The sequence below is a fragment of the Trachemys scripta genome, chromosome 2 (assembly GCF_013100865.1).
Source record: "Trachemys scripta elegans isolate TJP31775 chromosome 2, CAS_Tse_1.0, whole genome shotgun sequence".
In the NCBI taxonomy this organism is placed as follows: Eukaryota; Metazoa; Chordata; order Testudines; family Emydidae; genus Trachemys; species Trachemys scripta.
Genome location: NC_048299.1, coordinates 211,056,966 through 211,076,153, shown reverse-complemented (window position 1 = coordinate 211,076,153; position 19,188 = coordinate 211,056,966). Strand labels below are relative to the sequence as shown.

Below are 19,188 nucleotides of genomic sequence, written 5' to 3'. Positions count from 1 at the left end.
GGCAGGCTGCTTCAGCTCCTGCTGATAAAATGGTATTAAGCCTGTGCAGGTGCTCTTATATTTACCTTCTATAAAATAGTACAAATCCTATTATAACATTATTTATGACAAAGAGTCATGAAATGGGATTACCAGAAGCGTCTTCTATAATCACTAAGGCCTGAGGACCTTGCTGAGACTCACAGAACATCATTGCATGTGCCATTCATTCAGTGTTGCAGCTCAGTTGGCTCTGAAAAGCAATTCAGAAAGCTGCGTCCATTTCTGAGAAGAACATTGGAAGTTATTCTGATGATGGTTCAGGAAGATAAATGAAACACAAACATACAACATATACAGTGTGCTGCTTTACAGTGATTCTGTACAACAGTACATTCTGAAGATCTGCATCTTCAAGTCATTGTTACTCTTAGAAACAAACATCTATTATGGATAAATGAACCTGAGGGCTTTTTTTTAAAAGAAGAGAAAACTTGAAACCTTGAAAAATACTGTTTAGTAAATTATAGGGCTTAAAGCAAACTGAAAACAGTGCCTTTGTTGAACAATAATCTTCCATGCCACCTTAGTGACATGGCCAAGGAAGTCAGTCCAAGGCCAATTGCTTTCAAAATTTAGGCTAAATGACTACTTCACAACTCAGCTTTATGATTCAACCAATATTTCTAGGACTGCACCGCTTCGTATTTATGGCTATTGTATATTCTGATTATTCTACTGAAAGAGACTTGTTCATTTGTAAAGCTGTGCCAAGGCAGAAAATAGGAGAATGTTTATTCAAGATATTTCAGGGAGCTGGCAAAGATTTCCACATTCAGTGGGAGTCACGTATTGTCATCTGACTAGATGGTGCCAAGTCAACGGCTGGTAAGAATATATGCGTGGTCAAACAGATGCCTAATCCTGCACCTAATACCTCACAATTTCACTCTCTTATATACCACCAAGCTCTTGTTGCTAAAAATGCCTTAAAAACTGTGGCACAACACAAGAAGCTAGAAGCAGAAGTGAGTAGACTCTTCAAATTAAGAGCAGAACTGCATATTTTCCTGAAACATTAAAAGGCATCAGCAAAAGGAGATTACTGATGATTCATTTTGGGCAGCAGAGTTCATCAAGTTCACTTTCTGATTTTTTTTTATTACTGTATTTGTTATGTTATGGCTACGGTTATTAAATTTTGCCTCCCTATGGTTAAAAAAAGAAATTTTGGGGGAGGGGTCCAAGAAAACATGTCTTTGTCTGGAAGGAAAATAGGGAAACCCTGATTTAATCCATCTCCTTGCCAGCACAGAATTGCACAAACAAAGGGACATACCCTGCACTCATTTTACATGCAAAACTCCCATTTAGATGAAGACATGAGTCCAGAGACATGAATAATTGCACACTGCATTGCGTGCACAAATCTCTTTGCACAAATGTATACTTAACTGTACAACACCACACTACACTACACTCCCCACCAATTCCATCAAGAGGACATGACTTAGCCCTAAAAATATCTCTCCACAATGAACCGGAAGAAATGCATTGTATTGCAAAATAATAATAATAATAATAATAATAAATAAATAAATTAAAAAAAAAGATCTAGCAATGCTGGTTCAGACAATGCAACTCAAGGAAATATCTTTTTTAAAAAATATAAATACAAAAAAAGATGAGATGCATCCTGATAATTCTGCAAGCTTCACATACACATCACTCACATTAATCAAAACTGTTTTTTTAGTAGTTAAACTACTGCAGGAATTTTGGCACAAACCCTTACAAATTAAGAATCTTTTTACACATCCCAAATGTGTTATTCAGAATCATTAATGGAGAAATAAAAGCCACAACTCTGTAATAATCCTGTGTTAATTCTGAACTTGTTCATCTTGTTTTTCCTTCGGGACTGGATAAAACAGGCTATGGTATTTTGTGCAGTGCCAAGTCTTGGCTCCATCAGTTGCTCATTAAATAAAATCTGGAATGTAGAATTGAATTGAATGCACATGGGAATGCATGTGAAGCTGCCCATATATCATTGATAGTTCTGTTACTAACGCAGAGTTTATCCAAGACTATGCATTTTTATATGACATGAACAAAGCTGTTTGCCATTCTCTGTTTTGACGTCAGTGGACAACTACCCACTAACAGTATCTGTCACAGCAGAATGCTTGGAATTTCCTCACTTGGACGTGCTGGAAAGTTTTGAGTACAGAGCTTTTATTTTGATAGAATGGTACACATTATTAAATTTTAAGATTTAGAAAATCTTTTCTGCAGGATTATTAAATAAGAAATTTTCATTGTGACTAAATGTTTTTCTCCCTCAACAGATTTAGACTATATTGTATATTTAAAAGTGAACAACATTTACACAGTACCATACCACCACATTTTAATGAGACATACTAGTTAAAATTGTGGACATAACAATTCTTACCCCAAGAACTTAAGAGGACAAAATTAAAGCAGCTTCTTTACAATTTAGTACAGATATTTAAAAGCCTTTTTTTCCTGCATCTCAGATTGTGGGCACAATTACATACAAATTCAATTAATATACCGTGGATATCTAAATACCACAGTCAAATATTTAGCTGTCTAACTGAAATGAACTGTGCCCACAAACATAGAAGCAAGAAAGAGATGTCAAGCTTGGAAAAGAGACGACTAAGGGGGGATATGACAGAAGTCTATAAAATCATGATTGGTGTGGAGAAAGTAAATAAGGAAGTGTTATTTACCCCCTATAACACAAGAACTAGAGGTCATCAAATGAAATTATTAGGCAACAGGTTTAAAACAAACAAAAGGAAGTATTTCTTCACAACGCATAGTCAACCTGTGGAACTCCTTGCCAGAGGATGTTGTGAAGGCCAAGACTATAACAGGGTTCAAAAAAGAAATAGGTAAATTCATGGAGGACAGGTCCATCAGTGGCTATTAGCCAGGATGGGCAAGGCTGGTGTTCCTAGCCTCTGTTTGCCAGAATCTGGGAATGGGTGACAGGGGATGGATCATTTGATGATTACCTGTTCTGTTCATTCCTTCTCAGGCACCTGGCATTGTCCACTGTCGGAAGACAGGATATTGGGCTAGATGGACTTTTGGTCTGATAGGTGACAAATCTTTGTAGGTGACAAATCTGAGGAATTGTCACAGATTGAAGTGTCATTAGAAGTGGTTTTGGAATTAATTGATAAACTTAACAGTAACAAGTGACCGAGACCAGATGGCATTCACCTAAGCGTCCTGAAAGAACTCAAATGTGAAATTGCGGAACTATTAATTATGGTTTGTAACCTGTCCTTTAAATCAGCTTCTGTACCCAATGACTGGAAGATAGCTAATGTAATGCCAATATTTTAAAAAGGCTGTAGAGGTGATCCTGGCAATTACAGACCGGTAAGACTAACGTCAGTACCAGGCAAATTAGTTGAAACAATAATAAAGAATAAAATTGTCAGACACATAGAAGAACATAAATTGTTGGGCAAAAATCAATATGGTTTCTCTAAAGGGAAATCATGTTTTACTAATCTATTAGATTTCTTTGAAGGGGTCAACAAACATATAGACAAGGGGGATCCAGTAGACATAGTGTACTTAGATTTCCAGAAAGCCTTTGACAAGGTCCCTCACCAAAGGCTTTTACATAAATTAAGTTGTCATGGGATAAGAGGGAAGATCCTCTCACGGTTTGGTAACTGGTTAAACAGATAGGAAACAGAGTAGGAATAAATGGTAAATTCTCAGAATGGAGAGGGGTAACTAGTGGTGTTCCCCAAGGGTCAGTCCTAGGACCAATCCTATCAACTCAAATGATCTGGAGAAAGCGGTAAACAGTGAGGTGGCAAAGTTTGCAGACTATATAAACTGCTCAAGATAGTTAAGACCAAAGCAGACTGTGAAGAACTTCAAAAAGATCTCACAAAACTAAGTGATTGGGCAACAAAATGGCAAATGAAATTTAATGTGGATAAATGTAAATTAATGCACATTGGAAAAAATAACCCCAAGTACACATACAGTATGATGGGGGCTAATTTAGCTACAACTAATCAGGAAAAAGATCTTGGAGTCATCGTGGATAGTTCTCTGAACTATCCACGCAGTGTGCAGCGGCAGTCAAAAAAGCAAACAGGATGTTAGGAATCATTAAAAAAGGGATAGAGAATAAGACGGAGAATATCTTATTGCCCTTATATAAATCCATGGTACGCCCACATCTTGAATACTGCGTACAGATGTGGTAGTCAAATCTCAAAAAAGATATACTGGCATTAGAAAATGTTCAGAGAAGGGCAACTAAAATGATTAGGGGTTTGGAATGGGTCCCATATGAGGAGAGATTAAAGAGGCTAGGACTTTTCAGCTTGGAAAAGAGGAGACTGAGAGGGGGATATGATAGAGGTATATAAAATCATGAGTGGTGTGGAGAAAGTGAATAAGGAAAAGTTATTTACTTGTTCCCATAATATAAGAACTAGGGGCCACCAAATGAAATTAATAGGCAGCAGGTTTAAAACAAATAATATGAAGTTCTTCTTCACACAGCACACAGTCAACCTGTGGAACTCCTTGCCTGAGGAGGTTGTGAAGGCTAGGACTATAACAGGGTTTAAAAGACAGACAATTAGATAAATTTATGGAGGTTAAGTCCATTAATGGCTATTAGCCAGGATGGGTAAGGAATGGTGTCCCTAGCCTCTGTTTGTCAGAGGGTGGAGATGGATGGCAGGAGAGAGATCACTTGATCATTACCTATTAGGTTCACTCCCTCTGGGGCACCTGGCATTGGCCACTGTCGGTAGATAGGATACTGGGCTGGATGGACCTTTAGTCTGACCCTGTATGGCCATTCTTATGTTCTTGTATGTTCTTATGCTACAGCATAAGAGTATAAGAAGTCATGCCCTTTCTATGTATTGGGGTTCTCCTCTTGTAAACTCTGCCTTTCTTATTAACATTGAAATGTCCCATGTTGAACTGACTGATCCTTCGAGTTGAGACTCCCACTAGAATTCAGCAATATAATTTAACAATACATGGTGCTTCCTCCAGCCAGGGTCTCGGCAGACTGCTTCCACTGTACTAATAGCTTCTACTTCAAACCTGAAACACCCAGCTTGGGAGAGATTATATAATGCCAGTAGATCACTGAGCCAGCACCTACCTGTTCCAACCAGATAAATATAAAAACAATGGTTGTTGGAGACTGCCCTTTCACATTAAAGTAATTTAAAAAAAAAAAATCACTACCAAAGGCCCAGGCTATTGCCTCAGACAGATCCTTTACTGGGACATACCCAAACTCTCCAACTCATCTGAAAGCTGGACTGTTAACTATAGAATTTTGTAATAAAGATCATTTCATTTTAACCTTCTATATAGCTATATGCACTGCTAGAGTGAAGCGGAATGTCTTGGCTCATCATTGCTCTCAAGTACTGTACAGTTACTGTCACACAACTGGATGGTTCTCTCTCAAAACTCCTATTACACAGAACCTTGTACTTTTGTTTTCTACAGACCTCTGCACTCCCCATTCCACATGCCTGCAATAAGCATGGCTGTCTCATCTTCTCGGGCCCTCTCAGAAGTCCAGAGAGGCCCAGGCCATTTCCAGCTTTTGAGGCCCCTAGCCATAATAAAAATAAAAAATGATGACACATGAAAACAAAATAAGGCACACACACACAAAAAAGAAAAAGACATCATTTGAATTATTTTTATTTAACAAATACTTTTCTAGCCTTTTTCTGTGCAAATGCACTAATTACTGAGGAAAAAAAATCTAGCTTTCGTGCAATGTCACAGTTAATATTAAGCATGGCGAGCCCATTCAAATGCTCTTGTCCCATAGTTGAACAGTGATAGTTCTTTATCTTCTTCAATACATTGAAGGTGCGTTCAACTGAAGCCACTGATGCAGGCAAACTGACAAAAATATGCAATGCAATTGTGATATTAGGAAACACCCCAGAGAGTCCAAGTTCAAGTATTTCTTGAAGCAATTCCTTTGGCTTGCAATCCCAGACACACCACACGATCCATTGTGTACAGCCAAGCGTTGAGGTATAACCGCATTTGCTCCAACCCCTCAGACAGAGACCAACATCTACAAGATCTTCACCAAGCATTCTCAAAACTACGATACCCGCACAAGGAAATAAGGAAACAAATCAACTGAGCCAGGCATGTACCCAGAAGCCTCCTGCTGCAAGACAAGCCCAAGAAAGAAACCAACAGAACTCCACTGGCCGTCACCTACAGCACTCAGCTAAAACCTCTCAATGCATCATTAGTGATCTACAACCCATCCTGGACAATGATCCCTCACTTTCACAGGCCTTGGGAGGAAGGCCAATTATCGCCCACAGACAACCCGCCAACCTTCAGCATATTCTCACCAGCAACCAAACACCGCACCATAGTAACGCTAACTCAGGAACCAATCCATGCAACAAACCTCGATGCCAACTCTGCCCACATATTTACACCAGCGACACCATCACAGGACCTAACCAGATCAGCCACATCATCACCGGTTCATTCACCTGCACGTCCACCAATGTCATATACGTCATCACGTGCCAGCAATGCCTCTATGCTATGTAGATCGGCCAAGCTGGACAATCCCTTCATAAAAGGATAAATGGACACAAGTCAGATATTAGGAATGGCAATATACAAAACCTGTAGGAGAACACTTCAACCTTCCTGGACACACAATAGCAGATTTAAAGGTAGCCATCCTGCAGCAAAAAATCTTCAGGACCAGACTCCAAAGAGAAACTGCTGAACTTCAGTTCATTTGCAAATTTGACGCCATCAGCTCAGGATTAAACAAAAAGACTGTGAATGGCTAGCTAACTACAAAAGCAGTTTCTCCTCCCTTGGTGTTCACACCTCAACTGCTAGAAGAGGGCCTCATCCTCCCTGATTGAACTAACCTCATTATCTCTTGCCTGCATATTTATACCTGTCCCTGGAAATTTCCACCACATGCGTCTGACAAAGTGGGTATTCGCCCACAAAAGCTTATGCTCCAATACGTCTGTTAGTCTATAAGGTACCACAGGACTCTCTGTTGCTTTTTACAGTAAAATTGAGAGAATCAAGCTCATTTAAAGTCCTTCTCACTGAATTCAAATGCTGCACAACTGGTTGAACACCATCAATCCATGCAGACCATCTAGTTTTGGACATCCCATGCGGTGAAACGGATATTGCTTCAGATTTTCCCACCTTTGTGGGCTGCTACTGGTATTTGCAGAACCTTTTGTATTATTACTTTTGTATTGCTTGCTGCACATTTATGATTATTACCCTATGTTTGTCACTGATCCTATGAGTTGTCAAAGTGCACAATCACAAGTAAGTGGATACTTTCAATACCATCAGCCATTCTGCAACACACACTGGGAACTTATAAAGATTAATTATTTCCCAAAAAAACAGAGTTTTACTGAGTAACAAAAAGACTGGAGAAAAAATTCGGTGCCAGTTAAAAGCAAATATATTAAAACCTTAATAAATGTATGGAACAAAGCTTAAAGAAGGGGAACGCACATTCATATGCATTTTTAGCTACATGTACATCAACCATGGCTCTCATAGGTCAATGTATGTTAAGCTGTGGTTCTCCTTGACATCCTCTGGTGTGGAGTGGTAAGAGTAGGGATGTGGTCCATGATGCTATGGGAAATGTTGGCCGGGGGTTGTAGGGAGATGCTAGACTTCTGTTCTCCATGGACTGCAAAGGAGTTAAATTCAGGATTATTGAATCTGTAGGTCCACAAGAGTCTGAAGCTTCTGTGTCTGCTGCTGCAGAAGCCCCATTACATCCTGGTGCATCTCCCTCTCTGACTCCTGGGCCTGTCTCCTGTCCATTGTATCCTTCTCCATAAAGTCTGCAATATTCATCCTCCAGGCCCTCTGTTCATGGTCTGATGCAGCACTGGTTTGCAGGATTTTCATTGAAAATGTCATTCCAAGTCCTCTTCTTTCTCTTGCTTAACTAGCTCAGGCATTCCGCAGGTGTGCAGGGGGAACCTCTCAAGGCCGCAACAGAAGCAGCTACAGATAAAACACACAGAGGTACCATTGCCAGTGCAGTCACAATGGAAAGTGAAAGTTATGATTCAAAGCTCCCTTCCCTTGCTCCCCTAAAGTTGTAAAGAAGACAGGCTTACTGACAATTCTGCTTCAGAGTGCTTGTGCACAGCAACACTCACCACACCAACCATGGTGAGTACGGGCTGCCAAGGGTAAGAGATATGTTCAGTTGCATAAAACAGAGTATATAGCAATGGCACTAAATACTGCCACCATTTTCCACAATCGGTAGTGATTTTAGCGGATATCTCACTCCTGATGGTAACAAAGGCACAAAAAGCAGAGCTTCAGCTGATGTTCCAAAGCTGCCTGCGCCCATATGCTGCTAGCCTGTGTACGGCAATGGTACCTGCCAAAGTGATCACCCACAGGCATTGGAAAGTGTCCTACTGCAGAAGAAGAAATAAGGCTGCCATTCCTAGAAACCTTTGAGAAAGGACTGCAGAGCGCCTCCATGGAAGTTTTGTCAAGATCTCTCAGGAAGATTCAAGGGACATCCCTGTGTACACAAACAAACTGTTCCAGATGGTCTCCCTGCCTAACTGTACAGGGAAATGAAAAGCAGATAATGACTCTACCTCAAAGAATTTGAAGAACAACTAGCCAAAGACTGAAAAAGTAACAGCAAATTTTTTTTTTTAAGTACATCAGAAGCAGGAAGCCTACTGAACAACCAGTGGGGCCACTGGACAATCGAGATGCTAAAGGAGCACTCAAGGACAATAAGGTCACTGCAGAGAAACTAAAGGAATTCTTTGCATTGGTCTTCACAGCTGAGGATGTGAGGGAGATTCCCAAACCTGAGCCATTCTTTTTAGGTGAAAAATCTGAGGAACTGTCCCAGATTGAGGTGTCATTAGAGGAGGTTTTAGAACAAATTGATAAACTAAACAGTAATAAGTAACCAGGACCAGATGGTATTCACTCAAGAGTTCTGAAGGAACGCAGACGTGAAATTGCAGAACTACTAACTGTAGTTTGTTACCTATCATTTAAATCAGCTTCTGTACCAAATGACTGGAGGATAGCTAATGTGACGACAATTTTTAAAAAGGGCTCCAGAGGTGATCCCAGCAATTGCAGGCTGGTAAACCTGATTTCAGTACCAGGCAAACTGGTTGAAACTATAATAAAGAACAAAATTGTCAGACACATAGATGAACATAATTTGTTGGGAAATAGACAACATGCTTTTTTTAAAGGGAAATCATGCCTTACCAATCTACTAGAATTCTTTGTGTGGGTCAACAAGCATGGAGAAAGGGGGATCCAGTGGATATAGTGTACTTAGATTTCCAGAAAGCCTTTGGCAAGGTCCTTAACCAAAGGCTCTTAAGTAAAGTAAGCTGTCGTGGGATAAAAGGGAAGATCCTCTCACGGTTTGGTAACTGGTTAAACAGATAGGAAACAGAGTAGGAATAAATGGTCAGTTTTCAGAATGGAGGGAGGTAAATAGTGGTGTCCTCCAGGAGTCTGTACTGGGACCAGTCCTATTCAACATATTCATAAGTGATCTGGAAAAGGGGGTAAACAGTGAGGTGGCAAAATTTGCAGATGATACAAAACTACTCAAGATACTTAAGTCCCAGGCAGACTGGGAAGAGCTATAAAAGGATCTCACAAAACTGGATGACTGGGCAACAAAATGGCAGATGAAATTCAGTATTGATAAATGCAAAGTAATGCACATTGGAAAGCATAATCCCAACTATACATATAAAATGATGGGATCTAAATTAGCTGTTACCACTCAAAAAGCAGTACTTTAAGTCATTATGGATAGTTCTCTGAAAACATCCACTCAGTATGCAGCATCAGTCACAAAAAGCGAACAGAATGTTAGGCATCATTAAGAAAGGGATAGATAAGACAGAAAATATCATATTGCCTCTATATAAATCCATGGTACGCCCACATCTTGAATACTGCGGGCAGATGTGGTCATCCCATCTCAAAAAAGATATATTGGAATTGAAAAAGTTTCAGAAAAGAGCATAAAAAATTATTAGGGGTATGGAACGGCTGCCATATAAGGAGAGATTAATAAGATTAGTACTTTTCAGCTTGGAAAAGAGGCGACTAAGGGGGGATATGATAGAGGTGTATAAAATCATAACTGGTGTGGAGAAAGTAAATAAGAAAGTGTTATTTACTCCTTCTCCTAATACAAGAACTAGGGGTCACCAATGAAATTAATAGGCAGCAGGTTTAAAACAAACAAAAGGAAGTATTTCTTCACACAGTCAACCTGTGAAACTCCTTGCCAGAGGATGTTGTGAAAGCCAAGACTATAACTGGGTTCAAAAAAGAACTTGATACATTCATGGAGAATAGGTCCATCAATGGCTATTAGCCAGGATGGGCAGGGATGGTGTTCCTAGCTTCTGTTTGCCAGAAACTGGGATTGGGTGACAGGGGATGGATCACTTGATGATTATATGTTCTGTTCATTCCCTCTGGGGCACCTGGCATTGGCCACTGTTGGAAGACAGGATATCAGTAGGAAACAAATGTAGGCATACACACATGCACAACTAGGTCTACACATGATGGCTTATGAGGACTTAACTTTGTAGTGCTGACCAGGCCTGAGACTAGATGGGGAAAAAAAATCTTTCTGATTTTAAGGACCGGTTTCTTTTTAAGTCAAGGTAACAGGACAGGCAGGCTGTTTTAACAAAATATGTTGGGGATAAAAACGCTTTTCAGAAGGCTGCAGCTGTTTCAGTTTCTCCTTAAGATAGCTTCAATTTTCCTAACTGCATGATCTTGAGAAAGTAATCACCTACAGATGGTAAGATCATATCTTTGGCTTTGAGGCTACTGCCATATCTACTTTAGAAATAGCCACCACGCTGGCTTTGGAATTTTGTAGAATTTTATCTGCTGGTTGAGCCTCCTTTCCCTTATCAGGGTTCTTCCACTCTGCTATTATAACATCTTCAAAGGAAGAATGTAAAGACAGTGCTCACTCCTTTTTTGATAGTGGGGATTTGCCTGTTGATTTCTTTTCCTCCTCTTTGTCTGGTTGAATGTCTATTATATCGATAATTTTTTTTAAATGTACACATTGTATCAAAGGGCTCTGTAGGAAAACAATCTCTCTTGTTGATCTTGGTCTGACTGATCACCTCTGATTCAGAGAGCTTGCCTTTATCAGTGGAGCACGTAGAGGAACTGAAGTTTTGCCAAAGATATTTCTTCCTTATTTTTTTATGATTTAAAAAAAAGTTTATGAGGAACAGGAGAGTGCAAATGATAGAGTTCTTTTCCTATTAGACAGCACCAAACTGGGGAACATGCTGTTCCTGTGTTTCATTAACAGAGCAAGCCCAAGCTGCTACTTTTTCATTATCAAACAAGCTGAAGTATTTTGTGATAGCATTTTTTTTAAAAGCCTCCTTGTCTGGAAAACAGTGACATGGGCAAAATGTCTTCCTCCTGTCTAACAAAGAGTGTATCCACTTGAACAGAAAAAATGAAGTTAGAACTGTATTTGCCCCTTCAAACTTACGTTGAGGAAGCAGTAGGTATATTTGAACTTACAACAACAACTATGAAATCCAAGTTGGGGGAACACTCTGGGATCACTCTTCTTGCCATGTTTTATTAAGATTGATGCCTTCCCTACATGCTGCATTGGCCCCATGAGAAAACAAACATTGGTTATTGTCTCCCTACCACATGCCTCCTACACCCAGTACTCTCTGAACATGCAAGGGTTTTTGGATTAAGACCAGAACTGACAAAAGTCTCCTTCAATCTTAGGACTGAGACATCTTACAAATTAAACAACTTCTGTTTTTTTCTGCCTGTTTAGAACAAGTCAACAGTGACACTTCAGGTAAATGATACATTTCCTGTGAGTCATCTCCAGAGAAAATCCTTTTTTGTTTATTGTTGGAACTTCAGAAAATCATAATATACAGGACAAACTAACAACTACAATTAATGTTCAGTGTGCCTCTTACTTCCCTACTCCAAAAAACTTCTACCTGAATAGGCAAAAGTAGCTTTTACTGCTGCAGGCAGAACTTTTAGCAGGAAGTAGAAGACATCTTATAGTCCAGAGCTTAATGACAAAAAAATCTGAACTGCCCCTGGTAGCCATCAAGAAAAGGGGAACCCAGGTGCGATGGAGATACTGTAAGACAAGGTTTCCAACTAGGTAGGTAAGTTATAACTAAATCCAGTGACGAGTTTGCAAAATCCTAAGAACTGGTTCCCTACTGGTCCTCAGCGGCACTTCGGCGGCAGGGGCTCTTCACTCGCTCCAGGTTTTCGGCGGCATTTCGGCAGCAGGTACTTTACCCGGAGCAAGTGAAGGCACCCCCGCCACCGAAGTGCCATTGAAGACCCGGTAGGGAACCGCGCGGTGAGTATAAGCCCCACATTTCCCACCCCCATCCAACCCCAACCCACGTCCTGCCCCCCTCAGAACCTGCAACCCATCAACACCCCCTCCCGAGACCCCCCCACCCTTACAGCCCCCCAGGACCCCATCCCCTACCCAACTCGCCCCGCTCTCTGTCCCCTGACTGCACCGACCCCATCCACCACCACCCCGACAGACCCCCAGAACTCCCACACCTACCCAACACCCCCCCCCCGTTCCCCATCCCCTGACTGCCCCCCACTCCAGAGCCTCTGCCCCCTCCAACCGCTCTCTGCCCCTTATCCAACCCCTCCTCCCAGCCCCGGCCCAGCCCCCTTACCATGCTGCTGTTAAGGATGCCGCGCGGCCGCTGGAGCTCGAAGCCCCACCTCCTTACCATGCCGCTCAAAGCGGCAGGAGCTGCAGAGCTGCCCAGAGCACTGGCGCCGGCAGCGCGGCACACTGGGGCTCTGAGGGGGGGAAGCGGGGGAGGGGCCAGGGCAGCCTTCCCAGCTGGGAGCTCAGGCAGGACGGTCCCGTGGGATGGATGTGGCCCGCGGACCAGAGTTTGCTCACTCGCCCTCCCCTTTAGGAACCGGTTCTACACCGGCTTCTAAATTTACCAACCGGTTCTTGCAAACTGGTGCAAACCAGCTCCAGTTCACCATTGACTATATTCCTTTTACAGATGGTAAGCTGTGACCACATAATGATCAAGAGGCAGTAGAACTCTGGAGTCTTTGCCTTGAGATGGTCTCCTTTTACCTTTTAGCTGGGAGTATGTCATGCAACTTGGATAAAAGTCATGATTATAAAAATTAAATACTTTTTCAATCGTTTTGTCAATCCAGTCATTAAAAATACCTAATGCTAAAAACAAAGGTTTGTATAATTCTAGTAAGTATTCATTTAAATTTTTAACATTGGCAATGGACTAAATCCTGTGCTCCTCTTCACTCCCTTCTCCCTGCTGAGCAGTGCCAATGGAACAAAGACTGATCACATCTGCCTTGTAAGGTTTTGTTTCCCTGCAGACGGTGGGAATACTCAGTAAAATAAATTCCCTTCAGTGAGGATTATAAATACACATTTTAAGTTTAACACAATGTATGAAACATTAACTAGGTGAAGAAAACTGATCCAATGATTGGAACAAATAGTGTCCGATCCTACACATTCTCTTTCACATATGAAGTTCCTTTGCATCAGTGGAAGTACTCATAAAAAGATCATTCATGTGAATAAGGCATAATTTTTGTCACAGAACTAAAATTAGTATTTGTCTTAATGTTACAGTAACACAGGATTCTGTATATAAAAGTGTTTAGGGACAAATCCAAACACTGCTTCCAAAAATATGCATGCATATTTTCTGCAGGACCCATTTGCTTATGCAACATTTTTGTCTTTTTATGTCAAGTTGTGATTTGTGCTCAACAAATGTCCACATACAAACTCATCCTCTGAAACTGGAGATAATGCGAAGAGCAACTCTTTAAACACTGGCTCCTAAATTGTGCATGTAAGTTTTGCGCATGCACAAATCAGCACTTGTGTGTCTAATGACCTTATTCACATGCTCAGTTGATCAATCTGTGCGCACAAAGATTCAGTGCAAAACTCTGGAGAGTAATTTCAAGAACATATTTGAAAATGTGGCCCTATGGATTCAGCTTACACCAACAAAAGCAGGCCTCTCTTAACTCACCCCATTCTGCATCACACTGCAAGCACCTCAAAAGAGTGGATGATCTTATATACTGTGCCATGTGTCCCAAGTATACCAGGGTGATTTAAGGATGAGGTGGTGGCCTTTACCACAACTTTCTTTGTTGATATAAGTCAAACCTCAACCTTATTTTAACATCCTATTTTCTTATTCAGTTTCCTTTGTTTCTGACTGATGATATAAATAAAATAAATGTGTAAATAAGCTCATTTAAAAAATAGAAGTTCTATTTAAACAGGGTTTTGGTGTTTTCAGATGCTTTTTTCACCTGTTCACATGTTAAAAAAATAGCTTTATTTTAGAAAATGAAGTTCTGTCAGTTTTCCTTTAAAGGCCACAGCTGCATTTCATTATGACAAAATTACACTCATTGTAGACTTGTACGTACTTCTGTCCACATCCACAGTCCTACTGATTCCTATTTTCTAACTAGAGAAGTCTGAAATGCTGAATCATAACACTAATGTGATGGAATCATTTATTAATGTTATAGAAGTGAATCTTATACTATTCAAAGCTTCATTTTATCTACTGTATATGACTTTGTGCCAAGCTTAAAAGGATCACGTAAAGTCTTGGGTCCAACACTTTAAACTGTGACTTTAAAAATAAACATTGAGTACCCTATTCTAAGCTTGAAAAAAATCACTTTTTGTTTTACCTTTTCTAACATTACTAGCCATAAATATTGTAACACAGTAACAAAAGATATTCAGTTCATAACATATTGGGTCAAACTAATCCACAGCGTATTGACTTCAGTGGATTTACATCAGGGATATTTTTCTCCCATTATCTTTGGAAGAGACATTGATTTGATATGATATGAACAGGTTTTTCCCTCATGTTTTTTCCCCCTTCAAATAATAAAAATGTTTATTCAATCCAAAGGTAATGGAGGATATTTTGTTACTCTTAAGTAACAGTTTAACCGAATAACCCCCACTCCCGCATAATTTTTTAAGTGTAGTGGAGGAAACATCCACTAAATATAAGACAAGTTTCAAACTTATGTAGAATTACAACTTCCAAATTATAACCTTTTTTAAAAACAAGAAAAATGTTTATTTTAACAACATCCAGGCCAACTTCATTTAATATTTGGCTGAGTGAGGAAGACAATTTGGTATCAAAACACCACCAAAATGCATATCAGATATCACGGAACTTTGCCACTATTCACCAGTCTATAAATAAGCCTTTACAACAACAGAAATTATGAGAGCAGCTCTAACAACTCTGAAATGCCTAATGCATAAATATTCCGACTTCGTAAGATGATCTTTTGCCAAAATGAAGAACATCTGTGGGGGTTCTGTGACTGCTCAGTGCTTAAGGAGCTTGTAAAAGATCTGCTTTTTTCTGTGTTGGGTTCCAAGTAACTATGCATAAATAGAGGTTATATACCTGTAAACTAGAAGTTCTTCAAGTTGTGTGGTCCTTATCTGTATTCCACACGTGGGTACACATATGCACCATGTGCCTGAGTCCAGAAATTCTATCAATCACTTTCCATTGGCCCGCACATGCTCAGCAAATCTCCTTGTGTTCCTGACTGAGCGCATAAGAGGCATGCAGGACGACCCCTCTCCAATTCCTCCTCTTAATACAAATCCAGAGAGGTACGGAGCAGAGGGAATGGAGGGCAGGTAGTGGAATACAGATAGGGACCACAAATTGAAAAGAACTTCTAGTTACCAGTAAGTAACCGCCATTTCTTCTTCGAGAGCTGACACCTGACCCGCCCTTGAATCCCAGGACCCTGCAGGGCTGGAGGGTCCAAGTCAGTGTTAAGCTGGTACCTAGGGTCCAAGGCCTATTGATTTCTTGTGTGCACTCGGTCCCAGCTTGACTCAAGTCCCAGAAGATCTCTGGATATATCCCAGAGTTCCTGGCAGCAGAAGAGCAGTGCTGCAGGCAGCGGCGCAGTGGCCGGAAGCACCATTGCTGCCTGGCCAAACCCGCTCCCTGTTTCAGCTCCTCTTGCGGCGGCAGCTCCGGCTCCTCCTCGCTGCTGCACGGAGCTTGCCCAGAGCAGGGCGCAAAGATGATAGGCACGAGGCGGCTTTGGCTGCTGGGATGTTGCGGGTCATCCCTCCCCCAGCTATGCTGAACTGGGAGCCCTGCCGCTTCCCTACCCTGCAGAGCAGCCCACTTGCTCCTGGCTCCTCCCCGACCCCTGCTCTCCCTGAGGCTGTGTGTGCAAAGGCACCTGGGCAGTGTGTACTGTGAAAGCAGTGAGTGGGAGCAAGCCCCAAAACTTCCAAACAGCCTTCCTGTGATCTCTTATCCTTACCCCCTGAGGTGACGCAGATACTTTTACCTACTGCTGTTTGGGATAACACCTAAGATGACTATGAGAAAGATATTAGCAGATATTTCAGTTTGTATACAACCTTGGGTGGTGGGGAGAGGAGCAACAGCCCTACTATAAAAAGTCTCCAAACTGCTGACCCAGTGCAACAATGCCTACATGCTACAACCAATCCTTCACTCTAAAAATATAGTCACCTTATGCTGCCCTCAGTCCAGAAAAGTAAAACAATTCAGCCAAAGTTATATTTTGACAAATTCCAGAAAAAGTTAACTATGTGTGCTACAGTTGAGTTTGTGGAGTGGAAGAGAGTTAGCAGTGAAAATGATAACCAGCCATTCACTGTAGTAGTCTTACTGATAAGTAGTGAGTGATTTATTTTACTTTTTTCAGACACATTATCTTTCCATGGAGTATCTGCTGAGTACTGCACAGTTAGAATAGACTTTTCCACTGACAGGGATATACCTAAACTAAAGACAACACAGGAACATTCCTGACTCACTTTACCCCACCAGAAAATGGTATTATCGTTGTAAAATGTTCTTCATAACTTTCATGAATTCTAAACATGAAAACATTAAATGAAAACCCACAGCAGCACAAGCAGGTATTACATTTTCTTGTTACCTAACCTAGCATTGCATTAACGTATCTGTCAGAAATTCTCACAAGCCACCAAAGACACAGGGCCTGACGCTCTGGAGCCTTTTCTGTAATAATGTGATGAACGGTCTAATAAAAATACCTTATATTTTAACACTATAGCTGGTGCAACCAACGTATTGTACTTACCAGGGAGGATAGATGTGGACAATATCCTGTGGGCCTCCCTTGAGGCGAGCTGCTGTTTCCTTTGTAAAGAGAACTTTGACTCTGGGTTCAGTATCAACGACAACATCTTCAGAGGAGCTGTCAGCAGACAGCTGTCCCAACTGTTGGCAGAGAGCAACTTGCATAGCACACTCTTCATGCACTTCTAAGATCTTCACAATTAATACACCAGATTTGCCTCCTGGAAAGTAAGCAAAGTGACAAAAACAAAATAAAAAGTTAGGAAGACGTGTCCTACAGATCAGAGTAGTGGCACACAGGTTCACATCCCATTTCCAGACTCCTCATTTCTTTTGACAAAGCAGTCAAAACTGTTTGTACGTGTTAAACAAACAAAGTGAAATAATACACCACCACGCTATGAACCTGCTGTGTTACAATATGGTCACAAAACATATTCTATATAGATGTCATGAACTGAACAAAGCATGGAAGTCTCTCTGTGTATTCCAAATACTGATCACAGTACCATACACCATTTAAAAAAAAAACCAACCAACACTATTTTTGAAGCTGTCAATATACCAGCCCTTCATTTTTATTAAACTGTCTTTTAATGTTGCCTAATTTTCAATTCCTCGCATCTTTTGTCCTTTTTTTATGGCCAAATACGGTCTTGTCTGTGCAGTTAGAATAAGGAGGAATCGTACAGGTGATGGAAATCTTCCCCTGCAATGGGGTAGCTAGACATACAGTTGTTGTACACCCAATCTCCTGCCACAAATACAGTCCATAGCCCTTAATAGCACCTGGGCCCTCCGCATACCCCATACACAGCGACAGTAGGCAAATCATACAGACAAAGGAGAACTCCCTGGATACTTTCTGCCACCTCCCATATTCCTTCACTGTAATGTAGGGAGGCACTGCAGAGACCCCTGCAGCAACAGTGTTTAGGGTGTTCTCAGGGCCGGTGCAACCCATTAGGCGACCTAGGCGGTTGCCTAGGGCGCTACAATTTGGGGAGTGGCGACCGCGGCGATATTTCAGTGGCGGAAGTCCCACCGCCTCTGTGGGGGGCGGCATTTCAGGGCACGACCTTCCACCGCCTAGGGGGGCAGAAAAGCTGGCGGCGCTTCTGGCTCTTCTGCACCCACAGAGGGTGTGCTAGAACTCCAAGTGTGCACCATCTCAAAAGCCCCACCGGGCAGATACTTTTCTTAGCTGCACAACTCTTACGCTATGGAAGTGCCCATTTGACACCCATGAAGCTGCTGATGACACATCATTACTGTTTACACATTCAAGACAATGTTACTGTGAAGTTGATGGCTATGATATTGGATAAAAGTAAACAAAAAGGGATAAGACTCATTTTTCTTGTTTCAGGGCAACTGCAATGTTTTGTTCTGATTTCAACTTTTTATTTCAGTTTTTTTATTTTATATTAAAAGAATCATAGAAATGAAGGGCTGGAAGGTACCTCAAGAAATCATCAAGCCCAGCTCCCTGCATTGTGGCAGGACTAAGTAAACCTAGACCATCCCTGACAGGTGTTTGTCCAACTTGTTTTTCAAAGCTTCCAATGATGGGGACTCGAGGACATCCCTTGGAAGAACATTCCATAGCTTAAATACCCTTATAGGTAGAAAGTTTTCCTATCATCTAACCTAAATCTTGTCCTACCTTCAGTGGACATGGAAAACAATTGATCACCGTCCTCTAACAGCCCTTAAGATACTGGAAAATTTATTAGATCACCCCTCAGTCTTCTCTCAAGATTAAACATGCCCAGTTTTTTCAACCTTTCCTCATCAGTCATGTTTTCTATACCTTTTATAATTTTTGTTGCTCTCCTCTAGACTCTTTCCAATTTGT

At 41.1% G+C, this 19,188-nt stretch overlaps 1 protein-coding gene across 2 annotated transcripts in view; it reads right to left on the bottom strand.

Moving 5' to 3' along the window:
* SPIDR (scaffold protein involved in DNA repair) overlaps positions 1 to 19,188 on the bottom strand; it is a 317,639-nt gene that overhangs the window by 168,372 nt on the left and 130,079 nt on the right. For both annotated transcript variants that reach the window (XM_034762891.1, XM_034762893.1), the window contains exon 8: positions 17,332 to 17,551. In XM_034762891.1, coding sequence (XP_034618782.1) covers positions 17,332 to 17,551 — 220 coding nt within the window. The remainder of the gene's footprint in view (positions 1 to 17,331; positions 17,552 to 19,188) is intronic.